Source organism: Podarcis vaucheri (genome assembly GCF_965113315.1).
Source record: "Podarcis vaucheri genome assembly, chromosome: 5".
NCBI classification, from domain to species: Eukaryota; Metazoa; Chordata; class Lepidosauria; order Squamata; family Lacertidae; genus Podarcis; species Podarcis vaucheri.
Genome location: NC_138763.1, coordinates 43,484,492 through 43,502,288, shown reverse-complemented (window position 1 = coordinate 43,502,288; position 17,797 = coordinate 43,484,492). Strand labels below are relative to the sequence as shown.

Here is a 17,797-nt window from a genome sequence, read left to right as displayed (position 1 = left end):
TTCTTAACCCGAGGTACTATTTCTGGGTTAACGGAGTCTGTAACCTGAAGTGTATGTAACCTGAAGCATACGTAACCCGAGGTACCACTATACAGGACTTTCATTGCACTATGTGTTTGATTATGGCCATTGCATTTACCATTTTTACGTATCTGAAAACTGATGCTGTTTAAACTTAAAAATAATACTTGTTGGGAAAAATACATAAAATTGCCTGCATTGCACTGTGTGTGTATCTTGATGTTGTCATATATATTTTAGCACACAGCTTGTAAAATTATGAAGGCTGGAAAAAATGAATTGAGACTTGAACCAGCACAGAATTAGTCCCTTTTTTTGGAGGGGATGAACTTGAACGGTAACTAATTCCTTTTAGGAGGGGGTGAAATGGAATGAATTTCTTGTTAAAATGAACTTTCCAAACACTGATCTGAACTAGTAGGTAGTCTTGAAGGAATATTTGGGTGTTATGTTTTCTGGCTCCTCCTTTCAATCACTATTCCCTCCTTCCCTTTTTCCTCCATGACAAGTGTGTAGGTATTTCTGTCACCTGTGCATGCACATCATAGACCAATGCCTGCCCACCCCTTTCTAGAAGAGGTTTTTTGTGTGTCCATAGTGCAGTTAAATACTAGCCATTTGATAAACAAGAAGGTTTAGGCTCATTTCATGTTTATGGGTATCACAAGAGATGGATCTTGGAAAGTTCATCAGTCAGCCTTGTTGACATCTCATGTTCAATATCTCCACCAGCTTTCACCCAGCTGAGGTCTGCCTTCACCGCGGCGTCTCCCATTGGGCAGCTCGTGGCACAACCTTCTTATGCAGGGCTTTACTGTTGGGGACCCTGTCAGAAGCCTTTTGTACACGAGGGCTGTCCACAGTGCTCTGTCTAAGTTGGAAATGCACCTGGAAGAGAGAAGACCACTAGAGTCCACGCTGCCATTCAATGCGAAGCCACCTCCTGTACCATGTGACTCCTGCATTGGCTCAATCAAATAAGCTCAAATCCAAAAGGGGTGTAAAATTAAACATCCCAAGATAGGATATGTCCATTTAAAGAGGAGCAGCTCAGCAATGTCAGAGGTGCTGATACTAGGGTGGCCCTGTGTCCTGTCCTTAACTGGGCTGTGCAAGTGGTGCCTGGGCTCTGAGCTGAGTGGGAGCCATCTCAAAGCCCAGTCAGTGAGGCACTGGGCTTTGGGAAGGACGTGATGTTGGGATATTTCCGTTCCACCTTAAAAGGGAGCAGGCTTTGTGAGTCACTGAGTCTGCGCATGTCCTGTTCACAGGATGTTTATGTTCTGCTGTTCCTTTCAATTTCGTCAGTCGGTCAGAGACGCTGACTCAGAATGGTCATGTTTTCCTTTGTTCTGTTCAACGCTTAATAAAGTCTGTAAATTATGCTCTTCTGCGGTGCAAGCTTTCTGGCTGTGTTTTCTGCTGATAAAGAGTGTGCACGAGCCCCGGAATGCAGCCTATCTATTTCTGAGGCTTCGTGTCGCTAATTGCTGGATCTGCGTGACTACGGGAGATCGATGGACGTCCGGCAGCCGGCTTGGGGCCATGATGGACTATATCTCCCTGGCAGTTTCCCAACACGTGTGAGGCTCTGACAGAGTTCTGGAGTCCTCCCACCTCCTTTTCAAAGACTAATCTACGCTTTCCCAGCTTTGGGAAGGAGATGGGAGGGCTCTAGCACCCTGCCAGAGCCTCACACCTTCTTCCCAAAGCAGGGGACTTCCTTATTTGCCTTTGGGAAGGCAGCGCAAGGGCTGGATGGGGGGGGCTCCAAATTTTGGCCTCACACAGGGCATCGTAGTATTCAAGTCCACCACTACACAGTCCATGATTCAGTGATGGCCTCAAATCCACTAAATGCTATGTTTCAAATGCTTGAACCACAAGAACATGGCTTGCTACAGGTGACAAGGCCTGGCCAGTAACAAAGCTCAGTGAGTTTAAGGGGGAAAGTGTTTATTTTACTCTTTGATGGGACATGGAGGTCTTGGCTAGGGATCCAGAAAGTCAGGAATAGGTTTCCATCTCTCCTTCCACCAGCAGGTGGCTCAGCCGAGCTCTGATTCACAGCACTGCCTCATCGCTCCACTCCCCGCCCCCAATACGTTACACCCCCTTGCAGGGTGAGGGTTTCCCTGGCAGTGGAGCCTCTCAGTAAATCATCAGAAATGCATTAAGAGCATTCCAGAAAATCTGGCTGTCTCCTCTCTTGAAATGGGGTGGGGCTAAGCTGAGGAAGATCAGAAGCTCACAGAGAAGATGGGCACCTCCACAGAGTGACTGGAGGGCTGCAGGCTGTTTGAGTGGCAGAATGCAGCCTTAAGGCCCAGGAGGTTGGCGAGCTGTGGAAGGCAGCTCAGTGACTGTCCTGAAGGGGGTGTTGGGCTGCCTTTGCTTCCCTGACATCACAGTTAAATGCCCCTTGAAGTATATGGCTCATTTCACAGAGATCAGTCTGGGCTTCCTAGTCCTGAAAGCCCAGTCCTGTGCCAGCCCCAAGTCACAAGGGGATGGTAAACAGGGACAGTTAATGCAGAGAAATGACAATTATAGCACCTCAGGAGAAAAAGAACGCCCAGCCCCCCCCCCACTCCAGCACTGCCAAAAATGGAAACTTGCCAAACTTCCTTCTTTTGTATGGAATATGGTTGCTGAGTTAAAACACAACTGTGTTACACAAGGTCCCGAGGACAAATAAATAGCAAAGCAAAAGGTCAGGGGTGAAGAACATATCTAGAGATTCTCCAACTTTCCATTGCAGACTGGCAGGAGGCCTTCATTCTCCCTAACTACACCCCCCTGCTTCAAATACAGTTTTCCAAAGCAGCTTAATAGAATTTAGAGAGGCTATTTGCTACTTGTAGTTCTACAGAATGACAGAATTAGAGCTGAGGTTAAGAGCGCTGTGTAACTAAAAAGCATCCACGGCCTTTAATCAGGGTGGGCCAAGAAAAGATGCAATAACTATTTTATATCTTTGGACAGACATTACTTAGCACTCTACCAGTTCCAGATTTGGGGCTGGGTATTTCTAAATGGCAACAAGAGGGCTCTGAGCAGTGCTGGGCTAGCAGCCAGTTTAATTTCCTACAATGCCTGAAGGTAACACTATGCGGGGAGAAGTGTGGAAAATTTAAATCAGCCACCTGGCTACTTGGAACTCTGGGATAGAATTAATATTTTTTTTGGGGGGGGGGCATAGGGCAGTGTCAGTGCTGGAGAAATGGGGCCTTGGCCTAAGGATGTCAGGTGCTGACATGGCCCCAGGTAGCACAGATTGAGGAGTAGGAGCTGCATGGTTTTCTCAGTCAAGGCTCTAGTGGGGCACCTGGAGCACAAAGAGATGCAGCCTTACATGAGTGGTCTGCTTTAAACTATCCATCCTGGATTTCTGTGCATCCAATGAGCAGGTCATAGACAGGGCTGAGTAGGGCAATAGTTAAGGGAAATGCTGGGAGGTCTTCTCCTTACCAGTCTGGAAGAGAAGATGAACTTCTGAAGCTGGGCTGGGCTAATGCTTTCCCATACTCTCATGTTTCCACATTTTTATTAACCATAATTCTATGACCCAACTCTCATAGGGGTGCAGGGAAGGTTTCTTCCCACTATCTCCCAGGTGGTCCTACTCTAGTTCACACCTGAAGGCCCAGCTTAGAAGAACCTGGCACCTTTAACCTTTCCCCAACACTCACCACCGTGGGCGCAGCTGGGCCCACCGTCACCGTCACTGTCTGTGGCTGGTATCCATCCGCTGATGCCGTGACTGTGTAAGTACCAGGCAGCAGCAGCCGGAAATAGTCACCATGTTCTCCTACCAGAGAGAAAGAGGGGCTGAAGAGATATAGAGAGCAGAGCCAGAGGACACAACTTGAGCTTGACTTGCCTGGCCTCAACCCCATAATTAGGGAGTCTTAGAGGGGGGGAACCCTGGCCAGAATCAGGGTTCGGTTGGTCCTGATTGTTCCTCTAACAAAGTGCTGAATTATGTATCTGCCCAGTGACACTCACTATGAACACAGCTCAAACTTGCAATGTGCTCTGTGCCAGGCCAGAGAACAAGTTTATCTGTTTGTTCGTTTGTTTCACAATATTTCCACTTACGGTAATCACTGATACTTCCCTGCAGAAAATGCAGGGAAGGGCAGGGGTTAGCACCCCAAAATTTTAATGGGGAAAAAAGGCTTATTGAGCTCAATGGCCCACTGCTACAGCAGTAGATTTACTGCATCGGGGTGTGTGTGTTGGACTAGATGAATTCTTTGACTACTAAGATATTGAAATTGGCTGCATAAGAGACCATAAAGCTATAGGCATAACCAGTGCTTTTTTTCCTGGGGGGTACGCAGGGGTATGCATACCCCCTAAACATTTTGTGAATCTTTGTACTTTTGTCCATTTACTGTATTTATTTTTCACAATTTGAACTATAAAATGGTGATTTTCATGAGTCAAAATGAGAGTACCCCTAAACATATTTTTTTTAAAGAAAAAAAGCACCAGACATAAATCCTGGCCTTTTCTATTTTGTTTTTGCTTGTTTTTATATGAGAAGCTTATACCCTTTACAGCCCCTGCGTGGGGCACATGGTCACAAGGAATAGACATCTTCACAACAGACTCTCAGAACCCCTTTTAGTCTTCCAGAATGACTCACTGCGAATGTTGTTAACATAATGCAGAAAGCAGAAGAGAGTCATTTTCAAAGCAAAAGTATACCTGGCAGTTTTATGAAGGTTTTTCTTTCAGATCATAACTGTGGGACATACAAATACAGTAATGCCATTTAATTACCACCTATGATAATAGTCTGGCCTGTGTCAAGCTGGGTACCGACCTGAAGTGACATCATGGGCAATTCCTTTGACTGAGATGACAGCACCTGCGAGCCTGTTGTTGTTGTCATCGGACACCAGACCTTTGATGCCCTGGTGAACCTGCAAAACACAAATACCAAACAAATAAGTGGATACCCTTAGAACTGGCAAAAGGGAGTCCACACTGCCTAGATCCAGAATGCAGTGGTTCGGCTTTCCTAGCTCTGTGAACCTCCCTGAGACCTCTGGGTATTTGGTGTTATATAAATTCAACGAAGAAGAAGAAGAAGAAGAAGAAGAAGAAGAAGAAGAAGAAGAAGAAGAAGAAGAACTCCCGAGAACAGAGCTTGACCCACACCTCACAAGTGATGCATTCTAGCTCAGTGATAAAGCACATGTTCCAAATGCAAAAGATCCCAAGAGATCCTTGGTATCTCCAGATAAGGTTGCCAAAAGCCCTGCCTGTAACTTTCAGTACAGTGGTAGCTCGGGTTAAGAACTTAATTCGTTCTGGAGGTCCGTTCTTAACCTGAAACTGTTCTTAACCTGAAGCACCACTTTAGCTAATGGGGCCTCCCGCCGCTGCATGATTTCTGTTCTCATCCTGAAGCAAAGTTCTTAACCCGAGGTACTATTTCTGGGTTAGTGGAGTCTGTAACCTGAAGTGTTTGTAACCTGAAGCGTCTGTAACTCGAGGTACCACTGTACTGAAGTGGATGGATAAGTGCTCTGACTTGGTTGTGGTCTGGTATAAGCAGTGCTTTTTCTGGGGGGATGTAGGGGTACGCATACCCCTAAGCATTTTGTGCATCTAAGTTTGGCCTCATTGAGGGGCAGTATTTCAGTATGAGTAAGGAAAACTAAAGTACCCCTAAACATTTTTTTTAAAGAAAAAAAGCACTGGGCATAAGGCAGCTGCCATGGAGCATTGGAGGTGAGTCTGGGGAACTAAGGCAGGTAGTGCTGACGAGAAATTTATCTAATGGGCAAAATGAAAACTGACAAATTTCCAGATCAGCGTCCGCACCTGAGGATTGGAAAGTAGTCAATGTAACACCATATTTAAAAAATGGATCCAGGGGGAAATTCAGGGGAAAATGAGACAACTCCTCAGAGGGATTGGGCAGGATGACACCCTGGCAGCTTTATTACCTCCTCTATGTAGGTGATAAGTGCTTCAGCATTTTTCCGCCACTCAAACACCAAACTGCTCTCTGGTGGAAATTTTTCGCAACTCAGTTCAAGGGTAATCTCAAAGCAATTGGTGTGCAGATAATTGAAATCTTGCATCCCTGCAAGGCAAAGAGATGAGGATATTGATTTGTTCCACAATGGGGCTGAATGCAGTCCTCCAGTCCTCTCAGTCTGACCCCTGGGACTCTCCCCAAGCCACACCCCTTCCTGGCTCTGCTTTTGCTTGGTTGGAGAACATGCCTTTGTCCTCTGATGATGCCTCTTGCTTACCTGGGTGGAAGATGGAGAGGGGCGTGTGAGTTTGTGTGGAAACCAGCCTGCTGTACAAAGGTAACATTTGTATCCAGTGCTTTCGCACCCACATGCATGTGGCCCTGGGAAGAAGCAAGTTTCCCCTCCCCTGTTTGAGAAAATCACCTCAGCCCCTTGCTGGATTGTGGGGGCCAGGTAAAGAGACGTGCGTAAGTTCTGGTGTGCACAAATGTCTGAGCTTTGCAGGTGTTATGTACTGAGTTGAATAGGATCCAAAATGCAGCAGTCTGATTGGTCCTAGAACAATAGGATTCAAAATGCAGCAGTCTGATTAGTCCTAGAACAATAGGATCCAGAATGCAGCAGTCTGATTGGTCCTAGAACAATAGGATCCAGAATGCAGCAGTCTGATTGGTCCACAGGAGCCACCCAATCTAGCTCAAGGTGGAAGTGAATCCACAACCTGATTGGCCTACAGGAGAATCCTGGAATTAGCCAGTCACGTGGGGCCCATTGTGTAAATAATGTATATAAAGCAGCAGACATTCTGGGGGAACTTCCATTCCTCCTCACCACTATGAGCTGAATAAAGAGCATGAAATCCACTCTCAACTCCGAGTATATTTCAGCAGGGCTGGAATGTTTTCCACAAAGGTAAATTTCGCATTCCTTTCTGTGCTCACTTTGAGTCTGGCCCTGTGCGCCACTGAAATGTGGCCTTCAGAAAGGTGCCGATGAAGGAATGTGTCCCTTAGAGTGAAAAAGCTTCCCCACCCCCACATTTCAGGAACAGATGGAAAAACAAACATATTACAAAACAGGCTTCTTTAGGCACAGGCACCATTGGCTCTTCATCTCCTCTTCCAAGGTACAGAATTTCCTGGTGGGGCTGCATGTATTGTTTCTTCCCTCCAGAATAACCTAGCTGAGTCGCTCCCTTTCCTCTTCTCCCAATCTCTCCATCCCCCGTTCCTCCTACATGGGCTATTTTGAATGCCCCTGCCTTTCCCCCTTGGCCTTACCCTTGCTGAGCGAATACCAGGAAGCTCCATTGGTGATGCCATCAGGAAAGATATCTCCACAATTTGTGCCTTGGTGCATCGTTCCATGGGCATATGAATAGCTTTTGGCCAGCTGTAAAGAAAGTGCCAAGCTAGTCATAGATTCCTACCCACTCAGTTTCATACGCATTGCAGGGCACAGGCAGAATCCAGATTCAAATTCATAAATTTGTGAACAATAAAAAGACACCCATAGCTCTCAGACTTTGCAACATCAGTTCCCTGTGCTTCCCATCAAGAAGACCTACAGTCCAGCACTGTTCAGAGCTAACAAAATCCAGCATCCAGGGAAAGTGCCATGGCTATTATCTTTGCTACCACTCACCTTCTGGAAGAGGCTGTCATCAGGAGTGGGGCTGTTCTGTGCTTGCCAGACACTCCGGCTTCTCTGCTCTTGGGATTTATCATATGGGTAGTTGGCAACGACGGCACCACCATGGAGATTGGCCGAGAGAATGAAATTGTAGCTTTTCATCCACTGAATCACAGCCAAAGTCTCTGGTTCCACCTGCGAAGGGGGAGAAGCAGGGAAGTCCAGGCAAGAACCACATCCTTATTTCCAGCATTCCCAGTTTGGTACAAACATGTGGCAGAGTCCTGCTAGGACTGTACCCCTTCAAAATGTAGAGGTAGACTTCCATGACTGAGTGCTCTGCCATGTCAAGTCACCTGGTGTTGGAAAGCTATTGTATCAAGGAGAAAGGTTTTTGTATGGCCTTCCCCTTAATGTGTTCATGGCCAGGTTTTTGAGGGTGGCCCACATAAAACACCTTCAGTGGTCTTCTCCTCCAGCGCCCGCCCCCCATGTTTACCATATGGTGATAGCAGACGTATTGCATCCCGTGGAAATTAAAATGGTGGCAGGAGTGAGCTGTCCTAGGGATTTGGCATTTGCCCTGGTAGGTCATAGGCTCGTGCCAGGCTGGAATGTGCCACTTTTATATGAGCTGAGGAGACTTTTTTTTGAAGAGGATCTTCAAATATGTGATTACCCTATCTGCATTGTGAAGTGGTACAGTCCTGGAAGTACATGCTTTTCCTGAATGGGTAGATTGGCTCCTAGTGAAAGACCGAAAGAGGGGAATAAATTTTACTTCTGCACTACTGCAAGAAATCAACCTTGTGGACTTCACAGCCCTCACTGGTCTGATTGGTGGGTGGGATGAAACCCAAGCACCCCATATGCCCGGCTGTAGCCATGGGTCGGTGGCACTGAAACAGAACATCCACTGTGCTGGATATTGGGAGTAAACTGGGAGATGGATATTGGATGTAGCAACACTGGAACTAATGTGGGAGTTGAGGCGAAAGAAGAAGAGAAGGATCATAGAGAGGGGAACCTGAACTGCCACAGGCCTGGAGGGGTGTCCTAAAGCGAGTGTTGTTTTTGTGAAGCACACCCAGGCAGACAAGGCATTGAGTGAGTCTACAGTAATGTGTTACCTGACTCCTCCAGTTGTCTGGCAAGGGTATGTGGTGGTTGGGTCCACCCTGTTTCTCATTGTAGTACATGACAGTATTGAGGTCAGGAAAGTTTCGGTTAAGGTCGACTCCATTGGCATTGTTTCTCCCAACGAGGTATCCTAAGGGACTTTGGCTCTAGAGAAGAATGAATGGTAAACATGTGAGTCCTAGGCATGGCTAAGTGCACACCAACCCCCACCTTGCCACTTTTGTTGGTGTATGTGTCAATGAGAATTTCAGGAAACACAAGGATATGCAAAAATCTTGGGGCTTCTGAGTGTTAATCCCAGCTGACAGGCATCTTCTGACCCTGTTTAACATTATCAGCAGCCACCATCATTTAAATTAGATTAGAGTTTGATTTATTTGCTGCTTTCCAACAGACTGTTGCACTCAAAATAGCTCAGAATCCACAGAATCCCCCGCCTCCCCTCCCAGCAGCAAATCCTCATATTTTTATGGTCAGAAATTCTTGCATCTATTTGTCCCCTAGACAACGGAACGGGGAAGCCCAATAAAGGAAAAAGTAATGAGAAGAGCAGCATGACCAATCTGGGTCTCCAGTGAGATTAAATACTTTACTAGGCAGTGCTCCAGGCCCTGTTCAGTACAGTTTCTGTTCTGGCATTTAAAGGCTAGGAATTACTGACAGTACCAGAGATGAAACCAATGCGTTCAAATCAAGGAGCTCTGGGAATATATATTGACACCGCATGAGTTTCATCAGAAATCCAGTGAGAGTGGACACAGTAGCTAGACCAATAGGTCTGGGGCTTGGCCCCATGGGGCTCTGCTGTTAGTACCACTCTTGACAGATGAAACAAGTCCAGTATCATTAAATGGGCTTTCTAAGCACCTCAGCCTGCTTTGGTTGCCCATCACCAGAATGCAGTGGAAGGGCACAGAACTTGTCTAGAAGCCATGACTAAATCAAATCCCTAAGAAAAAAAACCCCAGTGCTTCTAGCTTGACTATTACTGTGCTATGAAGGTTCAACGTGTGGGCTGACCACATAGGCAAAAGCATTGCTAGGTACTTTTAAAAAATCTTGGGGCACAGACTCATGACACTAATTTGCCTCTGGGCAAATTAAGAGGGAGGGTGACTGGGGTCTCACCAGCACTGTGTTCTAAAAATTGCCCAGTAAAGCAGAGGTGGCTGACTTGTGGCCCTCCTGGTGTTGTTGGACTCCACTTCCCATCTGCCCCAGTGGTCATGGGTGATGGGAGTTGTAGGCCAAAAACATCTGGAGGGTAATAGCTTAGCTACCCCTGCTGTAAATAAAGTAAATACCCACATACACAGAAGTTTTTAGAAGGAGGAAAAGATCCAGCAAAAGACCAGGAGCTCAGGACCCTAACAAAACCCATACACTACTTCATTAAAAAGGGACATTAAAATGAGGGATTAAAATGTACATATACTAATCCATATCTATAGATGCAACTTTAGAAATAATTATAGTAATTTAAACATGAGTTGGATCCAGATGAAGTTAGTTGAACTTAGTTCCCATTGAAATAAATGTGACTTAAGTCATGATTATCTTAACCTGTTGATTTCATTTGGATCCAAGTTCAATGACGGGTATGAGCTGCTAGTGGAGTCTGGTAGACTTGTCCTCCGTGACCCCACCTCCTGCATGTTTCTCCATCTGCTATTCCTCCCTTTGCCTCCCTCAGACAACCTTCTTCCATCATCACCATGGCTACTGAGATAAGGAAGGGATGCTTGCCTGGTACCTGGGCAGCTGCCACCTCGTATCCATCTGGGTTCATGGTGGGCAAGAGGTGAATGCGCGTCTCATGGATGAGCTGCGTGACGCGCTGGTTGCCATGCCGATACTGTTCACACAGGAACTCTGCAAGCTGGAGCAGCAGCTCCCGGCCAAGCACTTCATTCCCGTGCATGTTTGCCACATACTTGAACTCTGGCTCCACTGGGAAAGTGAGAGATTTGCTGATATTAGAACAGTGGCTAGAATAATACCCAGGGTTGGTTGGTGCTCTGAAAGCGTAGACACTGGGAAGAAGGCTGGGGCGCATGCTCCCCATTCATGTCCCACAGGGATTAAACTCTAGCTGTGCCCTTTTGTGCTGCTGTGAAGAGTCTCTCTGTGGGGGCATCCACCATCTACTGCAGGCTTCCCCAACCAGTTCCAGCCAGCACAGCTGATGAGTGTTGGGGTCCAAAACTTCTGGAGGGCACCTGATTGGAAAAGGCTGATCTAGTGTATCACAGAGTCACAGACAACTGCTGATGCCTTAGGCCACTTCTTGCCATTGGTCCACCCAGCTTGATGCTGTCTACATGGACTGGCAGTGGCACTGACCGGGGAGATTCCTAACCCCACCTCGATATTCTGGCATGCAAAGCCATTGACAGCTCTGTCACTGAGCTGTGGATCTTCTCCACCTTGCTGAACCCCGCAAAGAATTGTGGAGTCAGGGTGGCGCAACTCCTGGGAATCTGTGCCCCAAGAGAGTTGCAAGAAGCAATGGCCTGTATGGGAGTGGTGTAAATTTTGGGGTGGGGTATAAGCATTTTCTTTGATTCAGGACTGATGAGAGGGTCCATTCAAATCAGAAAGGTCAGGTTCTCTCTATGCCCTTATTTTGTACAGCCAGCTCTCCCCTTCCCAGTTCCTTCATCTCCTCTCACTGCTATGTCACATTCCAGACTTCAAAAGCCTCGAGGGGTTTTAGACTGAACTGCAAAATCAAATCAATCCTTCATCTTGGCCTAGCCGCAAATTCTTTTCTCTAAAACCACTCCCTCCCCATAAAGCGGCCCCTTTAACTCCATATGCAAGACAAGCAGCCTTCAGAGTACAGGAGGGTGAGGGCTTCCTCAGGCTGCAAAAGGACCCTACCTGCTGCTCAACCCCACAGTCAGAGATAGCACTATGGGGTGAAGAAGACAGTTAAATTGCACATTGGAGAAATGGAAGGGCAGCGTGCTTGCAACAACTTTCCCAGTCCCAAAGGAAACAAAACAAGGTCAAAGGGAATCCTAACGTATCCAGACACCTCTTGTGCAATCTGGCATCTGCAGACAGCCCTTTCCCTTTCTTATCCGCTCTTCCTCAGCTCCTTGTTCCTCTCCTGTGTCCCTATCTTCTGCCCAAACAGACGGCCTGCAGGCATTCTTATGGTACCTCCTGCTGGGTGTTTATTATGGGGTTGGTGCTATAATGATCCCGTTGCCCATTTGCAATATCTCAACAACCTGCTTGCAAATTAAGCACCCATCTAGAAGCACCCCTAGCCAACATTGTATACTGCTGAGCTTGGAGAGAGAATCATAGAATCATAGAGTTGGAAGAGACCACAAGGGCCATCGAGTCCAACCCCCTGCCAAGCAGGAAACACCATCAGAGCACTCCTGACATATGGTTGTCAAGCCTCTGCTTAAAGACCTCCAAAGTAGGAGACTCCACCACACTCCTTGGCAGCAAATTCCACTGTCGAACAGCTCTTACTGTCAGGAAGTTCTTCCTAATGTTTAGGTGGAATCTTCTTTCTTGTAGTTTGGATCCATTGCTCCGTGTCCGCTTCTCCAGAGCAGCAGAAAACAACCTTTCTCCCTCCTCTATGTGACATCCTTTTATATATTTGAACATGGCTATCATATCACCCCTTAACCTCCTCTTCTCCAGGCTAAACATGCCCAGCTCCCTTAGCCGTTCCTCATAAGGCATCGTTTCCAGGCCTTTGACCATTTTGGTTGCCCTCCTCTGGACACGTTCCAGTTTGTCAGTGTCCTTCTTGAATTGTGGTGCCCAGAACTGGACACAGTACTCCAGGTGTGGTCTGACCAGAGCAGAATACAGTGGCACTATTACTTCTCTTGATCTAGATGCTATACTCCTATTGATGCAGCCCAGAATTGCATTGGCTTTTTTAGCTGCCGCGTCACACAGCCTCACATTCAGCCTGAAGCTCACTGGCTTTTAGCAGAATTTGCCTTGCAGGGCTGTTGTGCAGATAAAATGCTGGGCTGAATGGTGCGGAGAGGGGGTATACAGGCTGACCACTTGATACTAATGACCTTCCCACAATAAACACTTGCCTGGAAGCACCAAAAAAAAGTCTTGATCAATTAGAATCAGTTCATGTCAGCTGAAATGCCTGAGTAAATAAAACTGCTTTTGCCTGACACTGAAATGATAGCAACATTATAGCAGAGGAAACAGATGAAACTCTTTGGGGAGGGCATTCAACAATCAGGGCATCATTGTCAGATAAAAGTCCCCCCCCCCCGCCTCTTGTTGATGATCATCTCACCTCCGATGGAAGAGGTACTTGGAGAAGGACCTGAGAACTCTTGCCTCTGTCTGACTCTGGTGCCTGTCGTCACCTGGCTATTGGCCTCAGCAGCTACCTAATTCAGTGTACACCCCATTCCTCACTTCTTCCAGAGGCATTAGGCTCCACCAAAGCCACATCTGCCATAGAAGTATGAAAAGCTAGGCAGCCCCAAATGGAGGTTTCCCTCACCAGCCAGGGTTAACCATAAACTTCAAACCTGTTCCTTCAGCTCTTCAGAGTTGCACAGCAGGTAGTGATCTGGACTTGAACCCCGGGGAGATGGATTTAAATTTTACCTCAGCCACAGACCTCGGACTGCTCTTTGGACACATCTCTCTCCCTCGATTCCTCAAGTGTAAAATGAACAAACGAGGGCAAGCCACAAACGAAAAGAAATACATGCCAGGTCGCCATGGCGAGTCTCTGTCAGCTGACACATGGCTGCATCCTGCACAGCTCCTCCTCCCCACAGTCTCTGCTTGCCCTAGCTAGGAGTGCTGTGGGGCTGGGCTTTGCTGGCCACAGGGGTTCCTGGTTAGAAGCCAGGGCAGCACTGAATCTCGCTGCTCCGGAACTTGGCATGGGGTTGGAAGCACACAAAGAAGCAACTGCTCAGCCGCAGGAAAGGGTTACACTTACTGGGCTCATGGATGCTGGGATAGTCGCTGAACTCCAGCACATAGAGGTGGCGGCCCTGGACGCTGCGCCCAATGCTGTACAGCCTGGTAATGTATGGGCAGGCGCCCTTCACGTCAAACAGGGCTTGCACCAGCTCCTCATAGCGGTGATGGAAGAAGTTCACTGAGGCAGCCGCCCTCGCCAGGAGCAGGACCTTTCCAAGGATCCAGAGCCACTGAGACATCCTCCTGCGGGTGGGCGGCAGGCAGCTCTTTGCGCCGAGGAGATGTGAGCACAGCCCAGGCTCCCTGCCTACCAGGAGCTAAAGTGCAAACTCAAACCAGCTCTCTCCAGTTTCACAGCCAAGTGCCAGCCCACTGCACCTGCCGTGGTCATGGTGGGAGGGCTATCTCAGTGAATGCCCCTCATAGCTCAGGAAGAATTTACAACTCGGAGCTCTTGTGTGCTCTCTGTCTGTCTGTCTGTCTCTCTCCCCCCACCCAAAGAGTTCCTGGAGCCAGAATCCTTCCAAGCTTCTGTACATTTGGAAAGTTGTGCCGATTCCTGTTCATTTATTAACTCGAGGGTAAACAGGGGCCTAAAGCTGCCTGGCTCTCATTGCAGGCCAGGAGGAACCTGATCAAACTCTTACAAACAAGGGGCACATTCAGGAGCTGAGGCATCTTCTGCCGAGGGCTCCAGTTGTGCCAGGACTTGGCCATTTTTCAGCCCCAGACCTGAGACTTGGGACTATAAGGAAAAGCGCCTCTGAGCATGGAGAGAGCCACCCCGTCTCCACTGAGGAACTGCACCCCGTCACACCACTTTTTCAGGCTTAAGGCAAAGGGCTTCCAAAGTGCAGCCGGCATGGGCCCTGGCATCTTTGTTTTTAGAAATTAAGCCCTGGTATGGCAGACGGTTTGAAATGCCACAGCCCCATGGACTAAGGATGCCAAAAAAAGAAGCCGCAAACTAACAGTGTGTCAAATAAGGTGCCTTGCAGAGTGAATGTGGCCAAGGACAGAGGGCAGCACATTCTGTACCTGTGCCTCTGTCTCCCTTGAAATAAAGGATTTACTCCTTAGCCTTTTCTTCTGTCCTGCAAGACAATGGGTACAGATTTTTCCTCCAGGTTTGCTCCTGAAGCCTTTCTCACAAATTAGTATAGTCGCAAGGCATCAAAGGTTTTGGATCAGAGTTTTCCTTCTCCTAGATGGGCTGCCTCACTTCCATCTACCGCATGTGCAGTAACCAGCTTCTCAGGCATTGGACCCACTATTGGTCTCATCCATTAAATCTTCCAGGGTCTGTCTTCACATGCAGGGGAACTTCCTAACTCACTGAGGGTTTGAGACCCATTGGCTACCTTCACCTAGTTTAGCCAGCCAGTTTAAAACAACTTTATTATGACTTTTAAACAATGTTGTTCATCATTATTAATTTGGCTCCCTTAACTATCTCAGCTGGAATGAAGATCACTTATGGTTCCCTCCTCCTATCATTCTCCAGATATGGACAGTGGGTGGGATGGGGGATGAGTGGAAAGGCTGTCTTCCCAGGTCATGGATAAATGGATGAGATTGTTTTCTGGGAGTAATCAATAGTTCTCTTTCACATTTGAGTAAAGCTCAGTCAGTCTGCCAGTCAATACCTTATCTGCTGAAACCAAAGGTCAACAGCAAAAAGGAAAACTTGACACAGAAAAATAGAATTCAGGTGAAATTCAGCACAAGGAATATGACGCATAATAGAAATTTACTATATTCAAAAAACAACAATTTAGCATCATCTTTGATGACATAGCTCAATGCCAAATGATCACCCTGACGGAGTACAGCAACAGTACTTGTCTCTGATTTACTCAGTGTCAGGGACCTTAAGTTCTCTTCAGGTAATGAAGCAGAGGACTCAAACCCAGAAGGGGACTGGCACATAGCACATGCCCCAGAAGTACTGCTGCTTGATGAACCTACAGGGACAGCCACACCCACCCACCCACTGGGCAGAGATTGTAGCACTGCGATCCTCAGGCCTTGCATTTATTTGGTGATCAGATGGGATAAAACAAAGCATTGATCAAATTTACTGCTACCTCTCCGGAAGTCTCCTTGTTCGTCTACAGTCAGTTGTTGCCTTTCTACTGAGCTTCTAAATCATCGAGGGGGGAAATGGACTCCTTTTTTAAGGCTGCATCCAAATGGCTAATCAGGGCTCACCAACCTGCTTGTTCTGTCCCTAGAAAGTATGGGTCAAATGGCTTTCCACTTGGCCCATGTTTTCTAGGCACAGGTCCCAGAGGTTTTCTGTTTGCCTCACTGCTTTCCCTGGGGAAACCCACTCCTTAACGCTGAATCAGAGCAAACATTTGTCTGCAGAAAACCCAATTGGCGTTTGTACCGATTTAGTGATAAAGATCAGGTTTTCCTGGGGGAATGTAGTAGGAGAAGCAGAAGTCTGGACAAGCCCTCAGCCTGTAATTGTGGGAATCAGTCTTACCACCTTTCTGTGCATTAGCACTGGCTTGCTGAATTCCCAGTTCTTTGCACCAATTCATGACATTACTGGCCAATGGGAAAGGAAAAAGATAACCGCCACACCCCTTTTCTTCTCCTTGCTGAGAAACTATAAATACAATAAGCCTTGCCACCTATGGCAAGTATGGTCAAGTCCTGCTCCGACTGTGAGGTCATTCCTTTTTCTCTGAAGGTCTCTTGGTTTCTCTTCTAATAGCACCATCCCATCCCACCTCCTTTGGAAAATTACAAGAAAATTACACTGGCATTAATCAAAACATCTTTAATATTTAATACAAATACAGAGCTGTACACATGTGTGCAAAGTGAATAGTTGGTTTCATTTGGACCAGGATGCCAAGGCTGGGGTTTAACTGTTCCCAGAGACCTATACTGTTGACATAGGAGGACGCTTTAGGAGGAGTGTGCTATGTCAGGCCTCAGTGTTCAGAATCCACACAGTCCATAGGGAGCGGCCGCCTGCGGATCACCTGACTAATCCATTCAATTAGCAGGCAAGTCGACCAGTCAGCACAAAGCCTATTGACCAGGTAGCAGCCATGGCACTTTGGGGAAGAGTTCCTCTCTCACAGACTAATTTCTGTGAAATACACATTTTTGCTCAGAGGCCTTCTCTGGACAGGGTGCGTTCCGCTGCTTTCTCCTGGCTGGTGATTAATCATGTGGACAGCCTGTTTTGTCACGTCTCGAAGAGGGGATCTTCCCCAGGAAAGGACATGGCAAGTGCTAGCTGATTCGCCATGAACGTGACAGGTGCTGCCGGGAGGTGTTTTTAATGAATGACTGTTGACATTTCCAATGGAGCAAAAGAGGATGTGGAACCCTGAGAGCAGCTGGTCCTTCCAGGCTAGAATCTGTCTCTGCGTTGTCCAGCCGGCCATTTTTTGTTTTGGTTCCCCACATGTTTCATTCCTAGGGCTGAGGCAATGCACAGAGGGGTGGACCTGACAGAAGCAGGTGTTCTTCATATGGCATGTGAGCCCCACACCAATCAGCTCCCCTCCCCCCACCAAGGATCAGGATGGGAGGCGGATCTCCAGGATGGGGGAAGATGACAGAAGGAAAGCATGCTGCTCTCTTGGTGTCTGTCGGTGGCTAGAGAAAGTAGCGCAGGAGGCCCTTGTACAAAGTCAGCCGTTTCAGCAGAACACTGGGCTCTAGTGGTCTTTGCTGTGTTGTTGCTGTGGGCTAGGCCAACCCCAGTTCTAAATTACTTCCTTTTTCAGGCACTTTGGTTTGCGATAGCTCACGTAGCCTATGACGAGCAGGCAGACCACCAGAATGGAGCAGATGGCCATGAGGGTAATATAGCTAGACTGAGACAGAGGTTGTGTATAGGGTTGCTCCGCAGGGATCATATTGGTGAGGTTCAACATGTAGCCCAAAGTCCACCCGGCGTCACTGCTGCCAATCTGAAATAGGTACGAAAAGAAGAGGGAAGGGTCACTTGCAGCAGGAGGGATGTAAAGCACGGAGGAACTCCTAAGGAAAGTGAGGAATGGGGGCAGTGACACATTTATTACCATTAA

General features: G+C 47.5%; 2 protein-coding genes across 4 annotated transcripts in view; both read right to left on the bottom strand.

Annotated features, from left to right (window-relative positions):
* Positions 1-619: 619 nt before the first annotated feature.
* Positions 620-14,212, bottom strand: CPN1 (carboxypeptidase N subunit 1). Of its 2 annotated transcripts, none has more exons than XM_082222964.1 (9): positions 13,756-14,212; positions 10,549-10,745; positions 8,786-8,941; positions 7,668-7,850; positions 7,304-7,415; positions 5,988-6,127; positions 4,856-4,955; positions 3,714-3,832; positions 620-909 (listed from the first exon to the last, which is right to left on the bottom strand). In XM_082222964.1, the coding sequence occupies exons 1-9, from the start codon at positions 13,976-13,978 to the stop codon at positions 778-780; spliced, it is 1,362 nt and encodes a 453-aa protein (XP_082079090.1). In that variant the 5' UTR covers positions 13,979-14,212; the 3' UTR covers positions 620-777. The 2 variants fall into 2 exon arrangements, with proteins under 2 accessions (XP_082079090.1, XP_082079091.1); XM_082222965.1 differs by lacking the exon at positions 13,756-14,212 and adding an exon at positions 13,413-13,559.
* A 2,303-nt stretch (positions 14,213-16,515) lies between these two features.
* ENTPD1 (ectonucleoside triphosphate diphosphohydrolase 1) overlaps positions 16,516-17,797 on the bottom strand; it is a 33,678-nt gene continuing 32,396 nt past the window's right edge. For both annotated transcript variants that reach the window (XM_082222962.1, XM_082222963.1), the window contains exon 10: positions 16,516-17,680. In XM_082222962.1, coding sequence (XP_082079088.1) covers positions 17,474-17,680 — 207 coding nt within the window. In that variant the 3' untranslated portion in view covers positions 16,516-17,473. The remainder of the gene's footprint in view (positions 17,681-17,797) is intronic.